This window comes from Hypomesus nipponensis, chromosome 4 (genome assembly GCF_054491055.1).
Source record: "Hypomesus nipponensis isolate SF chromosome 4, ASM5449105v1, whole genome shotgun sequence".
Lineage (NCBI taxonomy): Eukaryota > Metazoa > Chordata > Actinopteri > Osmeriformes > Osmeridae > Hypomesus > Hypomesus nipponensis.
The window spans coordinates 15,727,427-15,747,873 of record NC_140364.1 but is presented as its reverse complement, the minus strand read 5'-3'; the positions used below and the strand labels follow the sequence as shown (position 1 = coordinate 15,747,873).

Genomic DNA, 20,447 nt, shown 5'->3' with positions numbered 1-20,447 from the left:
CCTGATATCATTTGTGATTGTCGTGGTGGTGTTAAATCTGCAAACTCTTCTTTGTCATCCGTGTAGGATGATAAAGAGCAGCTGAAAGAGTTCAAGACTCACCTGGAGGGTTTAAGCAAGAGGGCGAAGACCATCGTCCAGCTGAAACCGCGCAGCCCTGCCACCCCAGTGTCGAGCAAAACACCAGTCCAGGCCATCTGCGACTTCAAACAGATGGAGGTGAGGAGGCTATCTTCGTTTTGATATAGAATACGAGGTGGGATTGTGATTTAAATGCAAATGCTGTAACTCCTGAGCTATAGCCACCCCCACAGCGTGCATTCAGTTGTGTCCCTCCTTCCAGATCACGGTTCACAGGGGAGATGAGTGTTCCTTGCTGAACAACTCCCAGCCATACCAGTGGAAGGTGCTGAACGACAGAGGCAGCGAAGCCACAGTACCCTCAGTTTGCTTCCTGGTTCCTCCACTCAACAAGGAGGCTGGGAACGGTGTCTCAGAGTAAGATAACCTCGATCTCTCTCTCTTTCACTCTCTCTCTTAGTCTCTCTCTCCCTCTTTTTTTCTCTCCTTCTCCTACTCTCTCTCTCAATTTATTTTGAAATGTTTTAAACATATTTTCTTTGTCTTGAAAGGTAGATTATTTTCTTCTGTCTCTCTCACTTTATCTTCATCCATCCCTGTGGTTCTGCTCCCCGGCTGATGACCCTGGCTGTTGTTCTCCCCAGGCTGGACTCCAAGCTGCAGAAGCTGCTGGTGTTGTGGCAGAGGCTGCATGTGGACATGAAGTGCCTGATGTCCTGGCAGTACCTAATGAGAGACATCCAGCTCATGAACTCCTGGAACATCACCATGGTAAGGAAACATCGTCAGACACCACGGAGCCCAGGGTAAAGAACACTAAACGTTCACTCGTTGAATGTGTTTATTACACCCTGAAAATGTCAGTTTTTTTGTTGACTGGTAGAAACTTAAGAGGTTTGTCTACCTGAAAACGTTGGGATTTCGTTGGGAGTGCTTCAGTCTAGCTTAAATCCACCCTCCCGACCTCACTGACTGGCCCTCTCTGCCTCTGCTCTCTCTCTTCCTCTGCTCCTTCCTGCCTCTGCTCTCTCTCTTCCTCTGCTCCTTCCTGCCTCTGCTCTCTCTCTTCCTCTGCTCCTTCCTGCCTCTGCTCTCTCTTCCTCTGCTCCTTCCTGCCTCCGCTCCTTCCTGCCTCTGCTCCTTCCTGCCTCTGCCTGCAGTTCAGGACCCTGAGGGTGGAGGAGTATAACCTGACGCTCAGAAACCTGCAGCAGCACTACCAGAACTTCCTCAGAGACAGCCAGGAGTCAGAACTGTTTGGGAAAGACGACCACAGTCAGGTGGAATCCAGTTACAACCAAGCCAACCAGCACTACCAAGGTCTGGTGCAGTCGGTGGAGCAAGGTGGGTCTGACAGGGCCGGCATGGCTGTCGCTCATGCTGTTTAGTGTGTTTCGTTTTCGCTAGGGATATGTTGAGAGGTTTAGATTAGCAGTGCAAATGATGGATTCTGTATTTTTTTGTGTTATCTTTGTAATACAAAAAATTAAAAAATCTCTGCCAAGATTTTTCTGTCCGGGACATTACAGCCCAGTGATACACCTCAAATCGTTTTTACCCCAAATGTCTTTCCTTGTAGACTCATAGTAACACTTCCTGTTCTGTCCAGGTGATCAAGACGATTCTGTGTGTAGGAGCTACCTGAGCCGGATCAAGGACCTGCACCTGAGGCTGGAAGGCTGTGAGAGTCGCACAGTCACACGTCTGCGACAGTCCGTTCACAAGGAGCCTCTGAAAGACTGTGCCCTGAAGACTGTCGAGCAAAAGGTACTGCAGCCAAGAAGCCAACTGCCTCAAATTGAGTAGATTGTGTGCAACTGTTGAAGGGCGACGCTAAGTTATTAGATTAGGTTTCCTGTTTAGTTTCAGTCTATGCTTCTACTTGTTTTGGCGCTAATAGAAAACTCGAAGCTCCAAAGACACAATATGACTGCTGGTCTGGAGCCATGCTTAACTCGTCTACGGTGGTGTTGAGTGTTTGTACTTTGTGTCGTTGGAGGGGTGTTTATCTATGACTCGTCATTGTGTCTGACAGAAGGTCCAGTCTGAACTGGAGGGTTTGATGAAGGACCTCAGCAGCGTAGCAGAGAAGACAGAGGAGGTTCTGTCCTCCCCTCAGCAGTCCAGCTCCGCCCGAGTGCTGCGCTCCGAACTGGACCTGACTCAGAAGAAGATGCAGCACGTGTACAGTCTCTCCTCCGTCTACATGGATAAGTACGCTCCTGCCTGGATCACACACCACACTAGGAGGGAGGGTACAGCTTAGCGGTTAGAGCCATTGACTTCTAGATCAAGAGGTTGCTGGTTCAAATCCCCAGCTGTAGGGTTCTTTATGTTGTTCTTAATTAAAGCGTTGGCTGAATCATTACATCACACTAAACCAAAGAGTGCTGTTAAGTTAGATTACAACCATAACACTATTAAAACATCCCTGCTTTCAGACTGAAGACCATTGATGTAGTGATTCGCAGCACCAAAGGAGCAGAGGACACTCTGAAACAGTACGAAGCTCTGTTACGAGAAGTCAACAAGGTCCCCACGGATGAACAGGAAGTGGAGAAGTGTCAGACACAGCTGAAGGTTTAACCTCTTTTTAACCTGAATAAAACCCCTGGGTGTCGTCGTAGTTGTTGCGTCACATGGTTCTTCTCTCGGTCTCCACCAGAGCATGCGGGCCAGGGCGGAGGGTGACCAGGCGGCGTTCGACCAGATCCAGGACGACCTGGAGAAGGCAGCGGCCGTAACAGAGCGTCTGACCAGAGTCCACTACGAGCGGGACGCTGAGCTGGACCTCCAGCGCCAGCTGGTGTCAGGGCTTCTGGAGCGCTGGCAGGCCGTGTTCGCCCAGATCGACCTGCGGCACCACGAGCTGGAGGCCCTGGGTCGACAGATGGTTTCCTACCGCAAGAGCTACCAGGAGCTCATCCTCTGGATCGAAGACGCCAAGCGGAGGCAGGAGAAGATCCAGGAGGTGCCCGTTGGGGACAGCAAGGTCCTCGCAGAACAGCTGGATCAAGAAAAGGTCACCATCTATTTAGTCTCTGTTCATTTTGTACACTAATTCACCCGTTGTTAGTAAACAGCCTGTGGGAGAAGGTGTCATTATTGTGGCTCTTTTTACCTTCACAGAAACTCCTTGAGGAGATTGAAAAACACAAAGATACGGTTGAGGACTGTCAGTCATATGCAAAGGCATACATTGATGCAGTCAAGGTAGGTATCAAGATCCTGATTGAGTCACTTAAATGATGAGTAAATGTCAGGGGCGTCATTCCTAATGTGGGTGGAACAGCTACTCTTAAACGACTGAGGACTCAGGTGTTAACTGTGATTTTCTTCATAAAAGGTTGGGGGGACAAATTTGACTTTTCCAAAAAGTTGGCGAGGCATATGAATGTATAATGAAAGCTGCACTACCTGAATGTGTAGTGAGGTCCTTGTGTGTGTGTGTTTCCACCAGGACTATGAGCTGCAGGTGGTGACCTACAGAGCCCTGGAGGAGCCTCTGGCGTCTCCAATAAAGAAAACCAAGATGGAGTTTGCATCGGACAACATCATCCAAGAGGTACCTCCTAGCGTTTCGACGTTGAAAGTATTTTTAATAAGCTACATATTAAAGGTTGTATTGAATAATTGAGTATGTTTTCAATGTGTACTCGATGTCTTTTATTTTGAAACGTGTTTCAGTATGTGACTCTGAGGACTCGCTACAGCGAGCTGCTGATTATCACCAGCCAGTACATCAAGTTTATCACAGACACACAGCGCCGCCTGCAGGAGGACGAGGTAACTACACACACCAAACACAGTCAGGCCTTAACCTACACTACCTGTAACAGCTGCTTAACACTTAACTTAACTTTACACTTAACTTAACAACCGCAAGGAAAATACACTAATTCACTCAATATTAATGTATGCAGTATCATATGCATCTGGGAAAGAGTTCACTCTTGTTTGAAGTTAATGGGGTCTGTGGTGAAAGTGGACAGAGTAATGTGGAGTGTTTGGGCTCCTGAACAGTGGCTGTCCCTCCCTACCTTCAGACTGTGGTTCATAGGTGTGTCATTTATCACCTGCTTACACGCGCTAGTGATCTATCTGTCTTCAGTCTGGAACCAGCATCAGTCTCACCATTCAATCATGTTTGTTTTCTAAGTGCTCCCCTTTCCCGCACTATTATTTGTAATTTTCTCCTGTAGAAATCAGTTCCCTGCGCACCACTTTTCTCTCTGTTGTCTGGTGACTGGGATGACTTCATCTGACTGACTGACTGCATCAGATTTCATTCTTTCAAATTCCATATTTTTTTCAAATGAAACTTTAGCTTTCCCCCTTTTTCTAACCTGCATTTTGTCTGCTTCTTCAAACTGCTCGCCAGTGCTTTGTCACGGTGAATATTAATCATGTTTGGGCGCTTAAAAGATGAATAATCCTCAAAGCATCAGGTATTTGAATACCCCCTCTACATGTATCAGTCATCCCCTGGCGTCTCCATCCTGTGTTTCATTCACAACCACCAGTTCACTGACGTTCTACCTGAAGATACGTCTGCTCTTGGAATACTGTTTCTGTCATCAAATTGGACACAAGGCGTTTTTGTCTCCTCAAGGACAGTTAGTGTCTCTATGGAGATCTCCAGATTGATATTCAGTCTATTTAAGTCAAAGACCAGATCGAAAGTGGAACCATAATTAGTTCTGACTATTTTGATCAAGAGTGACAGGTTTCCTATAAAACCTGAAGGAAGAATACCTGCATGATACCATTCAAGACCCCAAATTATGTGTTGTGTTGTGACGTATGCTCGTTCTGTGTGCCATACATTAAGTGGATGTGACCAGATTATTTCAACAGCTTTTTATCTCTCTCTCTCTCCCTTTTAATATTTCTTCATAGTATAAAACTAGTCTTAACTGTTCATGTATTTAAAAAGTATCTACATGTACTAATTCAAACTGAAACTTTTTATATATTCTAACACTGTACATCTAACACATAACATTTGTATTTCCCTTTATATTTTACTTCCACTAACAGAAAGCTACTGAACAACTAAAGGAAGAGGAGAGAAGAAAGATGGCGGTGATACAAGCTGAGTTAGAGAAGCAAAAGCAGTTAGCTGAGGCGCATTCCAAAGCTGTCGCCAGGGCAGAACAAGAAGCACAGGAGCTAAAGTCAAAAATGAAGGAGGAGGTGAGCAGGAGGGAAGTCGCAGCCGTGGACGCCGAGAAACAAAAGCAGAATGTACAGCAGGAGCTGCACAAACTGAAGAACCTGTCAGAGCAAGAGATCAAGTCCAAGAGCCAGCAGGTGGACGAGGCGCTGTTCAGTCAAACCAGGATCGAGGAAGAGATCCTCAGCATCAGGCTGCAGCTGCAGACCACCATGACGCAGAAGACCTCGGCCGAGTCCGAGCTGCAGCAGCTCCGAGATCAAGCTGCTGAGGCTGACAGGCTCAGGAAGACCGCCCAGGAGGAGGCGGAGAGACTTCGCAGGCAGGTGAACGAAGAGACACAGAAGAAGCGTGTCGCGGAGGAGGAGCTGAAACGCAAGTCCGAGAGCGAGAAGGAGGCCGCCCGGATCAAGCAGGCAGCACTGGACGACCTGCAGAAGTTCAAAATGCAAGCCGAGGAGGCCGAGCGACGCATGAAGCAAGCGGAGGTGGAGAAGCTGCGGCAGATACAAGTGGCGGAGGAGGTGGCGCAGAAGAGCGCCGCCACAGAGCTGCAGAGCCAGGGCAGCGAGGCGGCGACACGGCTGGAGGCGTCGCTGAGGCAGGAACAGGGAACGGTGATGCAGCTGCAGGTGGAGGCAGAGCAGCTCAAGAAGAAACAAGACGAGGCCAACAAGGCCAGGGAGGAAGCTCAAAGGGAACTGGAGAAATGGAGACAGAAAGCCAACGAGGCTCTTCGCCTGCGGCTCCAAGCGGAGGAAGACGCCCACAAGAAGAGCCAGGCCCAGGAGGAGGCAGAGAAGCAGAAAGAGGCGGCTGAACAAGAGGCCAATAAACGGGCCAAAGCAGAGGAAGCTGCCCTCAAGCTGAAGGAGATGGCGGAGAAGGAACTGGAGAAGCAGAGGAGGTTTGCGGAGGGGATAGCCCAGCAGAAACTGTCTGCGGAGCAAGAGCTGATCCGCCTCAGAGCCGACTTCGAACACGCCGAGCAGCAACGGGGTCTGTTGGACGAGGAACTCCAGCGCCTGAAACGCGAAGTAGAAGCAGCCATGAAACAAAGAAAACAGTTGGAAGACGAACTGGCGAAGGTGAGAAAAGAAATGGACGTTCTTCTCCAGATCAAGATCAAAACTGAAAAGGAGGCCATGTCCAACACAGAAAAAAGCAAACAGCTACTTGAATCTGAAGCTGCAAAAATGAGACAGCTTGCCGAGGAGGCAACCAGACTACGATCAGATGTGGAGGAAGCAAAGATACAGAGGCAGGCGGCTGAGGAAGAGGCCGCCAGACAACGAGCCGAAGCTGAGAAGGTTCTAAAGGAGAAGCTTGCCGCCATTAATGAAGCAACTCGCCTGAAAACAGAGGCCGAGATCGCTGTGAAGGAAAAAGAAGAGGAAAATGAACGACTCAAAAGGAGAGCTGAAGAAGAAGCATATCAGAGGAAGGTCTTAGAGGACCAAGCGTCTCAGCACAAGCGAGACATCGAGGAGAAGATCAACCAGCTTAAGAAGTCTTCTGATTCTGAACTGGAAAGGCAAAAGAAACTGGTGGAGGAAACCCTCAATCAGAGGAGAGTGGTTGAAGAGGAGATCCGAATCATCAAACTCAACTTTCAGAAAGCCTCAACAGGCAAGCAAGGTCTGGAGCTTGAACTGAGCAAGCTGAAAAGCGTTGCAGACGACACGCAGAAGAGCAAAGTCAAAGCTGAGGAGGAGGCTGAGAAACTCAGAAAGCTGGCTTTGGAGGAGGAAGCCAAGAGGAAAGAAGCCGAGGTGAAGCTGAAGAAGATCACGGCCGCAGAGCAGGAAGCTGCACGGCAATGCAAGGCAGCCCAGAATGAGGTGGAGCGTCTCAAACAGAAGGTCTCCGAGGCCAACCAGCAGAAAGAGGAGGCCGACAAGCAGGCGGAAAAGCAGATTCTCCTGGCCAAAGAGACGGCCCAGAAATGCAGCTCTGCAGAAAAGAACGTGCTTGACGTTCTCACCAAGCAGAAAGAAGACACTCTCGCTCAAGAGAAGCTCAAAAAGGAATTTGACGAGGCTAAGAAACTGTCTCAAGCCGCCGAGAAGGCCGCGGAGAAAGCAGAGAAAGAGGCTGTTTTACTCCGCCAGAAAGCAGAAGATGCTGAAAAGCAAAAGCAGGCTGCCGAGGCTGAAGCCGCCAAACAGTCCAAAGCACAACAGGACGCTGAGAGACTGAGGAGGGAGGCAGAGCAGGAGGCCTCCAGCAGAGCCAAGGCAGAGGCAGAAGCTTTGGCGCAGAGGAAACAGGCGGAGACGGAGATGGCCAAGTACAAAAAACTAGCTGAACAAACCGTCAAACAGAAGTCTCAAGTCGAGAAGGAGCTGTCTAAGGTGAAACTGCAACTGGACGAGACCGACAAGCAGAAATGTGTTCTCGACGAGGAGCTGCAGAGGTTGAAAAGTGAAGTCGGTGATGCGGTAAAACAGAGAGCCCAGGTGGAGGAAGAGTTACGCAAAGTCAAGATTCAGATGGAGGACCTGGTCAAACTGAAGCTGAGAATCGAGGAGGAGAACAAGCAGCTCTTACAAAAAGATAAAGACAGCACTCAGAAGTTGCTGGCGGAGGAAGCAGAGAACATGAGGAAACTGGCAGAAGAGGCAGCCAGACTCAGCATTGAGGCTCAAGAGGCAGCGAGGCAGAGGCAGACTGCAGAGGCAGACCTTGACCAACAGAGGGTGCTAGCGGACAAAATGCTAAAGGAAAAAAAGCAGGCCATCCAAGAGGCAAGTAAACTGAAATCTGAGGCAGAGGAGCTCCAGAGACAGAAGGAACAGGCCCAGGAGAAGGCCCAGAAACTGCTAGAAGACAAGCAGCAAATGCAACAGCGTCTTAAGAAGGAGACTGAGGTCTTCCAGAAATCATTAGAGGTTGAGCGCAAGAGGCAGCTTGAAGTTTCTGAAGAAGCTGATAAACTGAAGCTGAGGGTGTCTCAGCTCAGTGACGCCCAGTCGAAAGCAGAGGAGGAGGCTAAGAAATTCAAGAAACAGGCAGATGACATTAGGGCTAAATTAAAAGAGACAGAGCATCAAACTGTAGATAAGGTCGTTGTTGAGAAACTAGAGGTGCAGAGAATGCAGAGCACCAAGGAGGCTGACGAGCTTCGCAAAACCATCAGTGACCTCCAGAAGGAAAAGGACAGGTTGAAAAAAGAGGCTGAAGACTTACAGAATAAATCCAAAGAGGTATTGTCAAATGGGATTGAATATTGTGAAAAAATTTGTCAGATATATTAATATAATAACTTCCCCCCAAATACTAACAAGTAAACTGGATAACTATTCATGTGAATTGCAGAGACTGAGAGTAACATATGTCCAGCAATTCATCATGAATGTCATATCACAAATGCTGTTCAGAAATTGGTTTATCATTTGATCTTGAACAAGAAATATCTTGATAAAGCATCATATAATTCATATTATTTCGATTTATTTCTAATTTGATTGTAACTAGAAATGGTGTTCTGTACTAATGCTCTCTCTCTCTTTTTTAAATAGATGGCCAACGCCCATCAGGAGCAAATTAAGAAGGAAAAGGCCCTTCTCCAACAGTCTTTCTTCACAGAGAAAGAAACGTTACTAAAAACAGAAAAGCTCATTGAGAGTGAGAAAAGAAAGCTTGAAAAAGAGTTTGAGGATGAAGTCAAGAAGGCAAAGGCTCTCAAAGAAAATCAAGAGCGTCAAATAAAACAGATGGAAGAGGAGAAAAATAAACTCAAGGCAAACATGGACGCTGTCGTGAAGAAGCAAAAGGATGCCGAGCAAGAGATGCTAATCAAGCAGAAAGAAATGGACGAATTTCAGAAGAAAAAGCTTGAACAAGAAAAGCTACTGGCTGAAGAAAATCAAAATCTGAGAGACAAGCTGCAGAAACTCGAGGTTGCTCAAAAACCAAGCCCATCCGACGTGAAAGAAATTGAAATACAAACGGATGGGATCCCCGAAGATCCATGCAATGTATTGACAGTGGAAACTACAAAGAAAGTTTTAAACGGTTCTGTGGAAACAGATGGCAAGAGAGAATCGCCACTGGCATTTGATGGGATAAGGGAAAAGGTTCCAGCAAACAGGCTCCATGAAATTGGTATACTGACTAAGAAGGAATTTGACAAGCTGAAACAGGGCAAAGCCAAAGTCCAAGACTTGAGCAAAACTGAGAAAGTTAAAACGTGTCTAAAGGGACAGAACTGTGTTGGAGGGGTCTTGACTCCATCAAAGCAAAAAATGACTGTTTACCAGGCCTTGAAAGAGAAGAAAATTACTCCAAGCACTGCTGTCATGCTCCTGGAAGCTCAGGCTGCCTCGGGGCACATCATTGACCCAGTGAAAAACAGAGCACTCTCAGTGGATGAAGCTGTGAAGGAAGAAATAATAGGACCAGAACTTCACAACAAAATGCTTTCAGCAGAGAAGGCTGTCACAGGCTACAAAGACCCTTACACTGGAGCCAGGATCTCAATATTTGAAGCAATGAAAAAGGGTCTAATTGAGAAAGACCAGGCCATCAGACTTCTAGATGTTCAGATTGCAACAGGTGGAATCATTGACCCTGTCAACAGCCATCGTGTCCCCCTCCAGACAGCCTACAAGCAAGGCCAATATGATGCTGACATGAATAAGAAACTCTCAGAAGCTTCTGATGAATCAAAACTGTTCATTGACCCTAGCACTCAGGAGACTGTCACCTACAAGCAGCTATTGGAAAGATGCGTCACAGATTCAGAAACAGGATTGCTGTTGTTGCCGATCACAGATAAAGCTGCTGAAAGCGAGATTCCTCGCACGGATGAAGAGACTAAAGATGTGCTCAGCAAATCAAACATTATGGTACCTTTTGGACGATTCAAAGGGAAGACTGTGACTATTTGGGAAATTATCAACTCCGAGTATTTCACAGAAGAGCAGAGAAGGGACTTGATATCTCAGTACAAAACTGGGAAAATAACAGTGGAGAAAATAATCAAAATTGTCATTACGGTCGTGGAAGATAAAGAGAAAAATAAGGAAAATGGCTTAGCTGGTCTCAGGACCCCAGTCCTTGCCTCTGAACTTCTGGATTCTAAAATAATCAACAAAGGCCTGTTCAATAAGCTACAAAATGGCAAAATAACAATTAAAGAAATCTCAGAAATGGACGCTGTCAAGAAAGCTTTGAGGGGAACGCACAGCATTGCTGGAGTGATCTACGAGTCTACAAACGAGAAAATGTCATTCTATCAAGCTATGAAAAAAGAGATGATCTCACCAGAGGTTACACTGAATCTGCTTGAGGCACAAGCAGGTACTGGATTTATTATTGACCCTGTTAAAAATGAGAAGTCTACTGTGGATGAGGCTGTTAAATCAGGCTTGGTCGGCCCAGAACTGCATGAAAAACTTCTGTCTGCTGAGAGGGCTGTCCAGGGATACAAGGATCCCTACAGTGGGAACACTGTCTCTCTTTTTGAGGCAATGAACAAAGACCTGATAAAGAAAGATCATGGAGTCCGTCTGCTTGAAGCTCAGCTGGCTACCGGAGGAATTATTGATCCTGTCAAAAGTTATCACATGCCACACGACGTTGCCTGCAAACGAGGTTATTTCAGCGATGAGATGAATAATGTGTTGAACAAGGACAGTGATGAAACCAAAGTGTTCTATGATCCTGAGTTGCAGGGGTATTCCTCTTATGCACAACTGCTGAAAAGGTGCGTCGCTGACAAAGACTCTGGTCTTCCGTTGCTTCCTCTCTCTGAAAAAGCCATGAAATCAAGTCAGGAAGAATGCCTTAAGATCTCTGATACCCAAGCCAAAGAGGCCTTGAATCACGCAACTCTGGAGTTACAGTACGGACCTTTCAAAGGAAGAAGAGTCACCATTTGGGAAATCATTCACTCTCAGTACATCACCGAGGAGAAAAGAATTGAGCTCATTCAACTGTACAGAACTGGATTCATGACCATTGAGAAAATGATGAAAATTGTTGTCACGATGATTGAAGACAAGGACACCAACAAACAGGACGAAGTGTCTTTTGAAGGTCTCAGAGCACCTGTCACCGTCTCTGCTTTGCTCGAGTCCAACATCATTAATAAATCCACCTTTGATCAACTCAAACAAGGGAAAAAGAAACCCAAAGATATCAGTGACATGGATTCAGTCAAGAAATACCTACAAGGCACCGACGGCATCGCAGGGATTTATATGGAAGATTCAAAAGACAAATTAAGCATTTATCAAGCAATGAAAACAAATGTGCTGAGTCAAAACGCAGGAATTGCATTACTCGAGGCACAAGCTGCCACCGGCTTTGTAATTGACCCCGTCAAAAACCAGAAGTACACTGTCGACGATGCTGTCAAGATTGGAGTCGTCGGTCCTGAGCTTCATGAAAAGCTTCTCTCAGCTGAGAAGGCAGTGACAGGTTATAAAGACCCATACACAGGCAACACAATATCTTTATTCCAAGCCATGAATAAGGAGCTTGTACCACGAGAACACGCTATCCCCCTTTTAGAGGCCCAAGTCGCCACTGGAGGTGTTATAGATCCAGTTAGTAGCCACAGAGTCCCTGTTGATGTGGCTTTCCAGCGAGGCTATTTAACCAAACAAATGGCCAAAACCTTTAGTGACCCCCCAGGAGATGTCAAAGGGTTCTCTGATCCCAACACAAACACAAGTTCCACATACAAACAACTGCAGGCGAAATGCATTAGGGACCCTGACACTGGTCTGTGCTTCCTGCCCCTATCAAAGGCCAAAGTTCTTTCGGAGGAAACGCCCCACGTGTACACAGAAGAACAGGCACAGACAGACTTATCAAACACTCAAGTAGATATACCCCATGAGAGTTTTGCAGGCAGGAGTATGACATTGTGGGACATCATGAGGTCGAATTTGCTTCCAGAAGAAGAAAAGCAAAGATTAATGGAACAGTATCGTTCTGGGCAGCTGACAAAAGACAGAATGATCATCATAATCATAGAAATGATTGTACAACGAGAAATTATTAAGACAGAACAGACCATGTCCTGTGATGTGATTAGAAGGAGAGTCACAATTGAGGACCTTTACAGTTCCAGAATCATTGACCTTCAAACGTATAACCTGTTGAAGCAAGAAAAGGTCACCATTCGTGAGGTGATGGAAATGCCTTCAGTGAAGCAGTATCTCTTTGGTACTGGATGTATTGCCGGGATTTTGTCAGATTCCCCATCCAAGATCAGCATTTACCAGGCCATGCAGAGAGGGCTCATCAAGCCAAATATAGCTATCAGTCTCCTTGAGGCCCAAGCAGCAACTGGATTCATCATCGACCCAGTAAAGGATCAGTTGTTGACTGTGGATGAGGCTGTACGCAAAGGGCTGGTTGGCCCTGAGCTCCACGATAAGCTTCTTTCTGCTGAGAGGGCAGTCACTGGCTACAAGGATCCTTACAGTGGAAAAGTGATTTCTGTCTTCCAAGCAATGAAGAAAGACCTAATTCCTGAAGACTATGCCCTGAGGCTACTGGAAGCTCAGGTGGCCACTGGAGGCATCATGGATCCAGAATACTACTTCCATCTTCCCACGGATGTTGCCACCCAACGTGGTTATATCAACAAAGAAACACATGACAGACTAATGCACCCTACTGGGGATGTGCAAGCTTACACTGAACCAACCACAGATGAGAAAACCACCTATGCCCAGCTACTGAAGAGATGCAAAGCAGATAAAGAGAGCGGCTTGCTGTTGCTCTCACTGGCAGACAGAAAGCTGCTTTTTAAGGGGCTCAGAAAACAAGTCACCCTGGATGAGCTACTGTGCTCTCAGATTATCAGCCAGAAGACGTATGATGACCTCTTAGAGGGACTTATCACAGTGGAGGAGGTCAGCAGACAAGTAAAGAAGTACCTTGAAGGCAGCAGCTGCATTGCGGGGGTGTATGTAGAATCAAGCAAAGATTACCTGTCGATATATCAAGCAATGAAAAAGAACATGATAAGACCAGGAACTGCGTTTGAACTTCTTGAGGCCCAGGCCGCAACAGGATATGTTATCGACCCAATAAAGAACTTGAAGCTTAATGTCAGCGAAGCTGTTAAGATGGGCATTGTGGGTCCAGAGTTCAAAGATAAGCTTCTCTCTGCCGAACGTGCTGTAACAGGCTACAAGGACCCCTACTCTGGCAAGATTATCTCTCTTTTTCAGGCGATGAAAAAGGGACTCATTCTAAAAGACCATGGCATTCGACTGTTGGAAGCCCAAATTGCCACTGGTGGCATCATTGATCCGGAGGAAAGCCATCGCTTGCCCGTTGAGATGGCCTACAAACGTGGCCTATTCGACAAGGAGATGAACGAGATCCTCACCGACCCTTCTGACGACACTAAAGGTTTCTTTGACCCTAACACCGAGGAGAACCTCACATACCTGCAGCTGATGGAGCGCTGCATGATTCACCCAGAAACCGGACTGGCACTTTTACTGATGAAGGAGAAGAAACGGGAGAAGAAGACTTCCTCCAAGTCGTCTGTGCGTAAACGTAGAGTGGTTATTGTGGATCCTGAGACAGGCAAGGAGATGTCTGTTTACGAGGCGTATCGCAAAGGGCTCATTGATCACCAGACCTACCTCGAGCTTGCTGAGCAGGAATGCGAGTGGGAAGAGATTACCATATCCTCATCGGATGGCGTCGTGAAGTCCATGATCATTGACAGAAGGTCTGGCCGGCAGTATGACATTGATGAGACCATCTCAAAGGGCCTCATCGATCAGTCTGCTGTGGATCAATACCGTGCAGGCACTCTGTCCATCACAGAGTTTGCTGACATGCTCTCTGGGAACACCAGTGGCAGCAGGTCGCGGTCCTCCTCTTTTGGATCGACTGCCTCCTACTCCATGAGCCCGGTCCCTTCCATCAAAACACCGGCAACTACATGGAACGACCCGACAGAGGAGACCGGCCCCGTGGCTGGAATCCTGGACACGGACACACTGGAGAAGGTGTCTGTCACGGAGGCCATGCACCGAAACCTTGTGGACAACATCACAGGTCAGAGGTTACTGGAGGCCCAGGCGTGCACAGGAGGCATCATTGATCCGAACACGGGAGAGAAGTTCACGGTTGCGGATGCAGTGAACAAAGGACTGGTGGACAAGATTATGGTTGACCGTATCAGCCTCGCGCAGAAGGCCTTCAATGGATTTGAGGATCCCAGAACTGAAGCCAAAATGTCCGCAGGCCAGGCGCTGAAGAAGGGCTGGCTGTACTACGAAGCTGGCCAACGGTTCCTGGAAGTCCAATATCTCACAGGAGGCTTGATTGAACCAGAAACATCCACAAGAGTTCCGCTGGACGAGGCTATCAAGAAGGGAACCTTAGACGCAAGGACGGCCCAGAAGCTACGAGATGTCAGCGGATACTCCAAATACCTCACCTGCCCCAAAACCAAGCTCAAGATCTCCTACAAGGACGCCATGGACCGGAGCATGATGGAGGAGGGCTCTGCTCTACGCCTGCTAGAAGCCTCATCTCAGTCCAGTAAACGCCTTTACAGCCCCTACAGTGTTAGTGGTTCAAGCTCAGCCACTGGTTCGCGGTCTGGATCGAGGAGTGGCTCCAGACGAGGGAGTTTTGATGCCTCAAGTTCAGGATTTTCCACAACGTTCACGTCCTCCTCCTCCTACAGTTCCCCGAGTTACACCCGGCGTTACTAGGCATGGAGGGAACCCTGATGAGCCAGCACGGATCCTAGCAGCATTACTAGTATGAGGCAGTCGCTGCTGTTATGAAGATGGATATTTAACACAATATAACCACAGAGCTCTTGAGGTGCCAAGCCATCCATAGAAGAAAACGTTTTTTTTCATTTTTTCTTCTGCATGTGATTGTTTTGGAGCTTTGCAGTTAATTATTCAACCTGGTTTCTATAATAATATATAATTGTTATGTTATTTTCTGTTCTGTTTTAAATTGTGTAGTCTGAGGTCATTTTTAAATTCACTATCCTTTATAGAATACTTGTATTCAAGCTGTCTTTTAAGTAATTCAACTTATATATTGTTGACAACATTTTAAATGGAAAATTGTAATATTTTCTATTTTCAAGTCTACTGTTACTTGTAACATAGACTGTTCGAGTTATCCGTCAATATTTTGAGATACTGTGTGTGTTTTGTTATTTCAGCACAGAAAGAATTACATGAGATTAAGTTTTTCTATGATAAATGAAATTGGATATGAAAGTGGTTAAAAAGATACCCTTGTATGTGTATATTTAGTAGAAGAAAGTAATTTCTAAACTTCAGGAGACAGAGCTTCTAATCACAAGACATGGTAGTTGTACTGGGTCAAATATTAGCATTGTGAGATTCAAGAATGTAAATCAGCAGCTTTAAAATAAACATATTAGACTGACTAAGTCAAAGTGATGCTCATGTTAAGGGGACAATATGTCACACGTTGAAGAGTGAGAACATCAGATTACCACAGATTCTCCCCGTCTGTCTCATCTCAAAACCCAAGATTACAACGAAATGTGGGATTACAACATCAAGCCTGTTGACTATCTGCACACAAGTGTAAGTTTTATTACGTCTCATCATTTTGTGTAAAATTCTTTCCTCCATGAATTTGAATCTTCACTATTTTTCTTGAACACAACTACATACAATTGTATGTCCTGTACTCATTCTTTGATGCCTGAAATCTTACCAATTTAAAATGTTTAAAGCAACACTTAGGTTAAGTAGGTCATTTGAGCTTTTGTGTGTTGCCAAATCTTCTTATCACCTTATTTATTAACTGTTTTATGGTCTTTGTATTTCAGATCCAATCCTCTCAACTGCTGTTTTGATATGTTCATTTGCTTCTGTATCAGGACCATTCAAGACTACACACACTTCCCAAAACTAGTTTGCAAACAATCAGAAGACAATCTTTACTCAAATCACTCACTAAATATGGATAACATTATACTCAAGTTCTGCTTGCTGATGTACATAGTCATTTAGTCCTGAATACCACATGAAGTCTTTTTACACTGTTCAATAGTCAGTGTATCAATGAGATGCTAAAATGTTTAGGTGGTACAGTTGTTGTTGTGTAAATTGATTGATTCTTCACTGAAAAGTACATTCTTCTCTTAGCTCTGAGGATCACTGCATTATAGGATCCATTCAATAGTCATGTTAGCATTCAAGAGCATACTTAGTTGACGTATTAAGCATTGTCACTTCCTGCATCCAGAACCAGTCATTTCAGTGCCCTGTTGTCTTTGTAAATCATTATTTGATAAATGTCCATGTTTTCATATGATATTTTTGCTTTGCATGTTTAATCATTCGGTTGAAAGGATGCTATAAAAATGGTGAACAGTTACTTCATTGGTGTCTTTGTCTTTGCCATTTTAAAGTAGTTTGTAGGATATGGTGCATTAAGCATTGTTAATAATGTGGAATTTGTACAAACTAGTGACGAGAACACAAGGTGTTAAACAACGAGACATGATTTTCCACTCACTCTTAATTCCTATTCACAGACTGCGAATGTATAACACACATTCTATACACGCAGTTCCACCTTTTTTTTTTTTTTACCACATTTCAGTTGAACATTAAATTGCATAAAGTGTCATTGCAAGGCGGATCGTGCCAGTCTTAGCCTCTTGAATGGAGACTGAAAGAGAAACGTGTCCTAGACAGGAGCTGCCAACACAACAAGGCTAGACACGCCTAACTGTGTGAAACAGAAATTACATTCAAAGAAATTAGATCTGGATGGCTTTGTACATCTGTCATTCAAGTTCAGACTCCCCGCTTTCATGTAGACATCCACTTAAATTGAATCACCAGTTTGTCCTTGTAACAGTTTTTTATTGCTGATTACAATTTTATTTCCTCTCCCCCTAAGCCTCATATTAATAATTTAGAAAAATAAACACCAACTGATCTGACCACATCAACACAATATAATAAGTACCTGCAAACAAAACCATGAGGATGGTGAAAAATAAATCAATATATTCTGGCATATCTTGAATAGGTATTGTTGTAATGGTGCTTTCTGGCTCTTCTATATAAAGCTACCACTTGTTATCCTTCTTCGTGGTCCGTGTCTTTGGCTAAGTTACCACAGGTATAGTATTTACGAGGCATGCAGCTGGGTGTAATGATGGCTACACGGGTTTGATACAAGAGCAGAGCGTATTCAGACTCAGTCAAATCAAATGTATTTGTATGGCCCTTTTTACACGCAAGCATGTCACAGAGGGTTTCACATACTGAACTGCCCCTCAACCAACCTAAACCCTCAAGGAAGACAAGGAAAAACTCTGGGAGAAAAAAAATTGAAGAAACCTTGGAAGGGGCAATTCAGAGGGGGATCCTCTCCTCCAGAGACGGTTGGTAAGAGAGAGGAGCAGAACACAAGCTAAACATAGTCATACAGTGTCAAAGGGTTTTGAAACACCAAAATCTATTGTCCGGCTTTATAGACGTTGGATGGGACCGGGAAACTCGCTGTTGCCCGTCATGGAGACTGGGTTCTGGTAGGCGACCTGGTCCAGCGTTGGTAGACCGATGACCAGGCAGGTCCTGACAGCTCAAACCCCCCACCCCACAGGGAATGTGAGGGGGCGGGACAGTTACAGTCATAACAGTCATAGTAGAATGAGATCCCCACCGGTCAAGTGTGGACTAGTGCAGCAATTTAACAAAGCTAAGAGGGTATGTGATGCAGCCCCACACACCAAGACAGCGACAGCCCCCCTTGGTTGGAACATGAAATCTGTTCCAGGGGAAATAACTCTAAAATAAGTTTAATAAGGGTGAAAACAACCAGTCCCCCATTGTCTCCAACTAGTAACAACTATAACAATAACAATATACAGCAACAGAACTATAACAGTAACAATATACAATAACAGGTTTACTTTATTTGTAACATCTAGATGGGCAGTGTGAACATAAGCTAAAATTACAATTTAAAAGTTACATGTGATACACACATAGGCAAACGCACACCCCAGGTTTACATAGAAAGTACACACATACTTACCTTTAACAATCATAGAATTGACTAAACAAGAACGTTTTAAATCTAGTTTTAAATGTCAAAACAGTATCAGCCTCCTTAATTGAGACAGGTAATTATAATTGTGACAGGTAATTTGTTCCAGAGAAGTGGTGCTCTATATGAGAACGCCCTACCTCAGGGAAAGGCTGGATCACAGTTTCAACCTAGATAAGGTTGTAAAGACAGGCTTAGGTCATGACACGGTTGGGACAAACTAGAGTTTTTACCAACACTCAGACTGAACTACGAAAGAACAAGACTGCGCACAGGATAAAACACAAACAGGGACTTGAATACTAAATTAATAAACAAGACACAGGTGCTGCCAATTCCCCTAATACTCCGGAGATGCTGAGAACAGCAGCCAGACTGGTGTAGAAGACCTAGGCGTGGCACATTTAGTTCAGTTAGTCTTTAAGTACATATGTCTGGTTTCAAGATCCATTAGCGGTGTCAACTTCAACGGTTTGTCTGAAATTAATTTTTTATGTATGTTTCCGTTAGTGATGCATCAACTAGGTGAGTATATCACAAAGAGCTATTTAGACTTAGTTACCATAATATGTTAATTAGGGAGCTACAATGGGACAACATAATGCTATGGGAATGCTTCTAAATGGTAGAGGCTTTTAGCAGTAAGACACACACACACACAGAGAGAGACACACACACACACAGCGACACTAAGACACACACAGCGACACCAACACGCAGACACACACACAGAGACACACAGCGACCCACAGACAAACACACACAGCAACACACAGACACACACACAGACACACAGCGACCCACAGACACACACACAGCAACACCAACACACAGACACACACACAGACACACACAGCGACCCACAGACACACACACAGCAACACCAACACACAGACACACACACAGACACACAGCGACCCACAGACACACACACAGCAACACCAACACACAGACACACACACAGACACACACACAGACACACAGCGACCCACAGACACACACACAGACACACACACAGACACACACACAGACACACACACAGACACACAGCGACCCACAGACACACACACAGACACACACACAGACACACACACAGACACACACACAGCAACACCAACACACAGACACACACACAGACACACACACAGACACACACACAGCAACACCAACACACAGACACACACACAGACACACACACAGACACACACACAGACACACACACAGAGACACATTGCCGGACTGGTTTTGAGAGATCTCTTAGGGTCCTTGAGGGTCCTTGAGGGTCCTTGAGGGTCCTTGAGGGTCCTGAGGGTCCTTGAGGGTCCTTGAGGGTCCTTGAGGGTCCTTGAGGGTCCTTGAGGGTCCTTGAGGGTCCTTGAGGGTCCTTGAGGGTCCTGAGGCTACCCATATTGTTGTTGGTATGACAACTGTTAGAGATACCTGAATTTCCCCACGGGACAAAATAATCATGATCTATCATGTCATCTAAGAATTTATGAGGATCTGCATGTATGAACAGTACAAACTGCTTTTCTCCATGTTGCCCAACCCAACAATTGAATCACTGCCAAAAGGACTTCTTCAAAGTACTGAATAAAGCCTCTTCACACGTTTTGAAAAAAGTATAAAACATGCTTCCAATTTGTCACCATGAATTGATAGATTTATAGATTGTGTATGAATTGATAAATGAAAAAGGCATTTCCTTTTTTCCTTTTTTCATTTCTTAAAAAAAACAAAGTATGGAAAAAGTGATGTTTCTAAAGACACTGTAGGTGACAAATAGATTGATTTCACAACTGATTTAGCAAAAGAAGTGAATGAATGGGGGCTTCATGTTACTGGTTTGACAGCAACATTAACAGGCATTAACACATGTTAATGGACACATCCCATGACACATTCCAAGTCATCAGATTCTTCGGAACTGAAAGAAGCAAAGACATTGCAGCTGTTTATCACAAACGTCTAATTACTTTTTGCACTTCAAGCATGAAAATGAGAAAAAGAAACTGAACAGAGCAAGTTTCTTTCAGTTCTAGCTGGGTTTTGGTTATGCTCCAGTTCATATGACAGCAAGCCCTATCAGGTTTGGTGCCAAAACCAAACCTGAAATGAATCAACAAGCATTACC

At 45.3% G+C, this 20,447-nt stretch overlaps 1 protein-coding gene across 5 annotated transcripts in view; it reads left to right on the top strand.

Moving 5' to 3' along the window:
- Window positions 1-15,665, top strand: part of LOC146295847 (plectin-like) — a 61,367-nt gene extending 45,702 nt beyond the window's left edge. For all 5 annotated transcript variants that reach the window (XM_084697031.1, XM_084697029.1, XM_084697030.1 and 2 more), the window contains 13 exons: window positions 67-219; window positions 344-498; window positions 726-852; window positions 1,242-1,425; window positions 1,691-1,848; window positions 2,117-2,295; window positions 2,523-2,661; window positions 2,747-3,103; window positions 3,211-3,294; window positions 3,542-3,646; window positions 3,769-3,867; window positions 5,122-8,463; window positions 8,779-15,665. In XM_084697031.1, coding sequence (XP_084553157.1) covers window positions 67-219; window positions 344-498; window positions 726-852; window positions 1,242-1,425; window positions 1,691-1,848; window positions 2,117-2,295; window positions 2,523-2,661; window positions 2,747-3,103; window positions 3,211-3,294; window positions 3,542-3,646; window positions 3,769-3,867; window positions 5,122-8,463; window positions 8,779-14,961 — 11,265 coding nt within the window. In that variant the 3' untranslated portion in view covers window positions 14,962-15,665. The remainder of the gene's footprint in view (window positions 1-66; window positions 220-343; window positions 499-725; window positions 853-1,241; window positions 1,426-1,690; window positions 1,849-2,116; window positions 2,296-2,522; window positions 2,662-2,746; window positions 3,104-3,210; window positions 3,295-3,541; window positions 3,647-3,768; window positions 3,868-5,121; window positions 8,464-8,778) is intronic.
- Window positions 15,666-20,447: the final 4,782 nt, after the last annotated feature.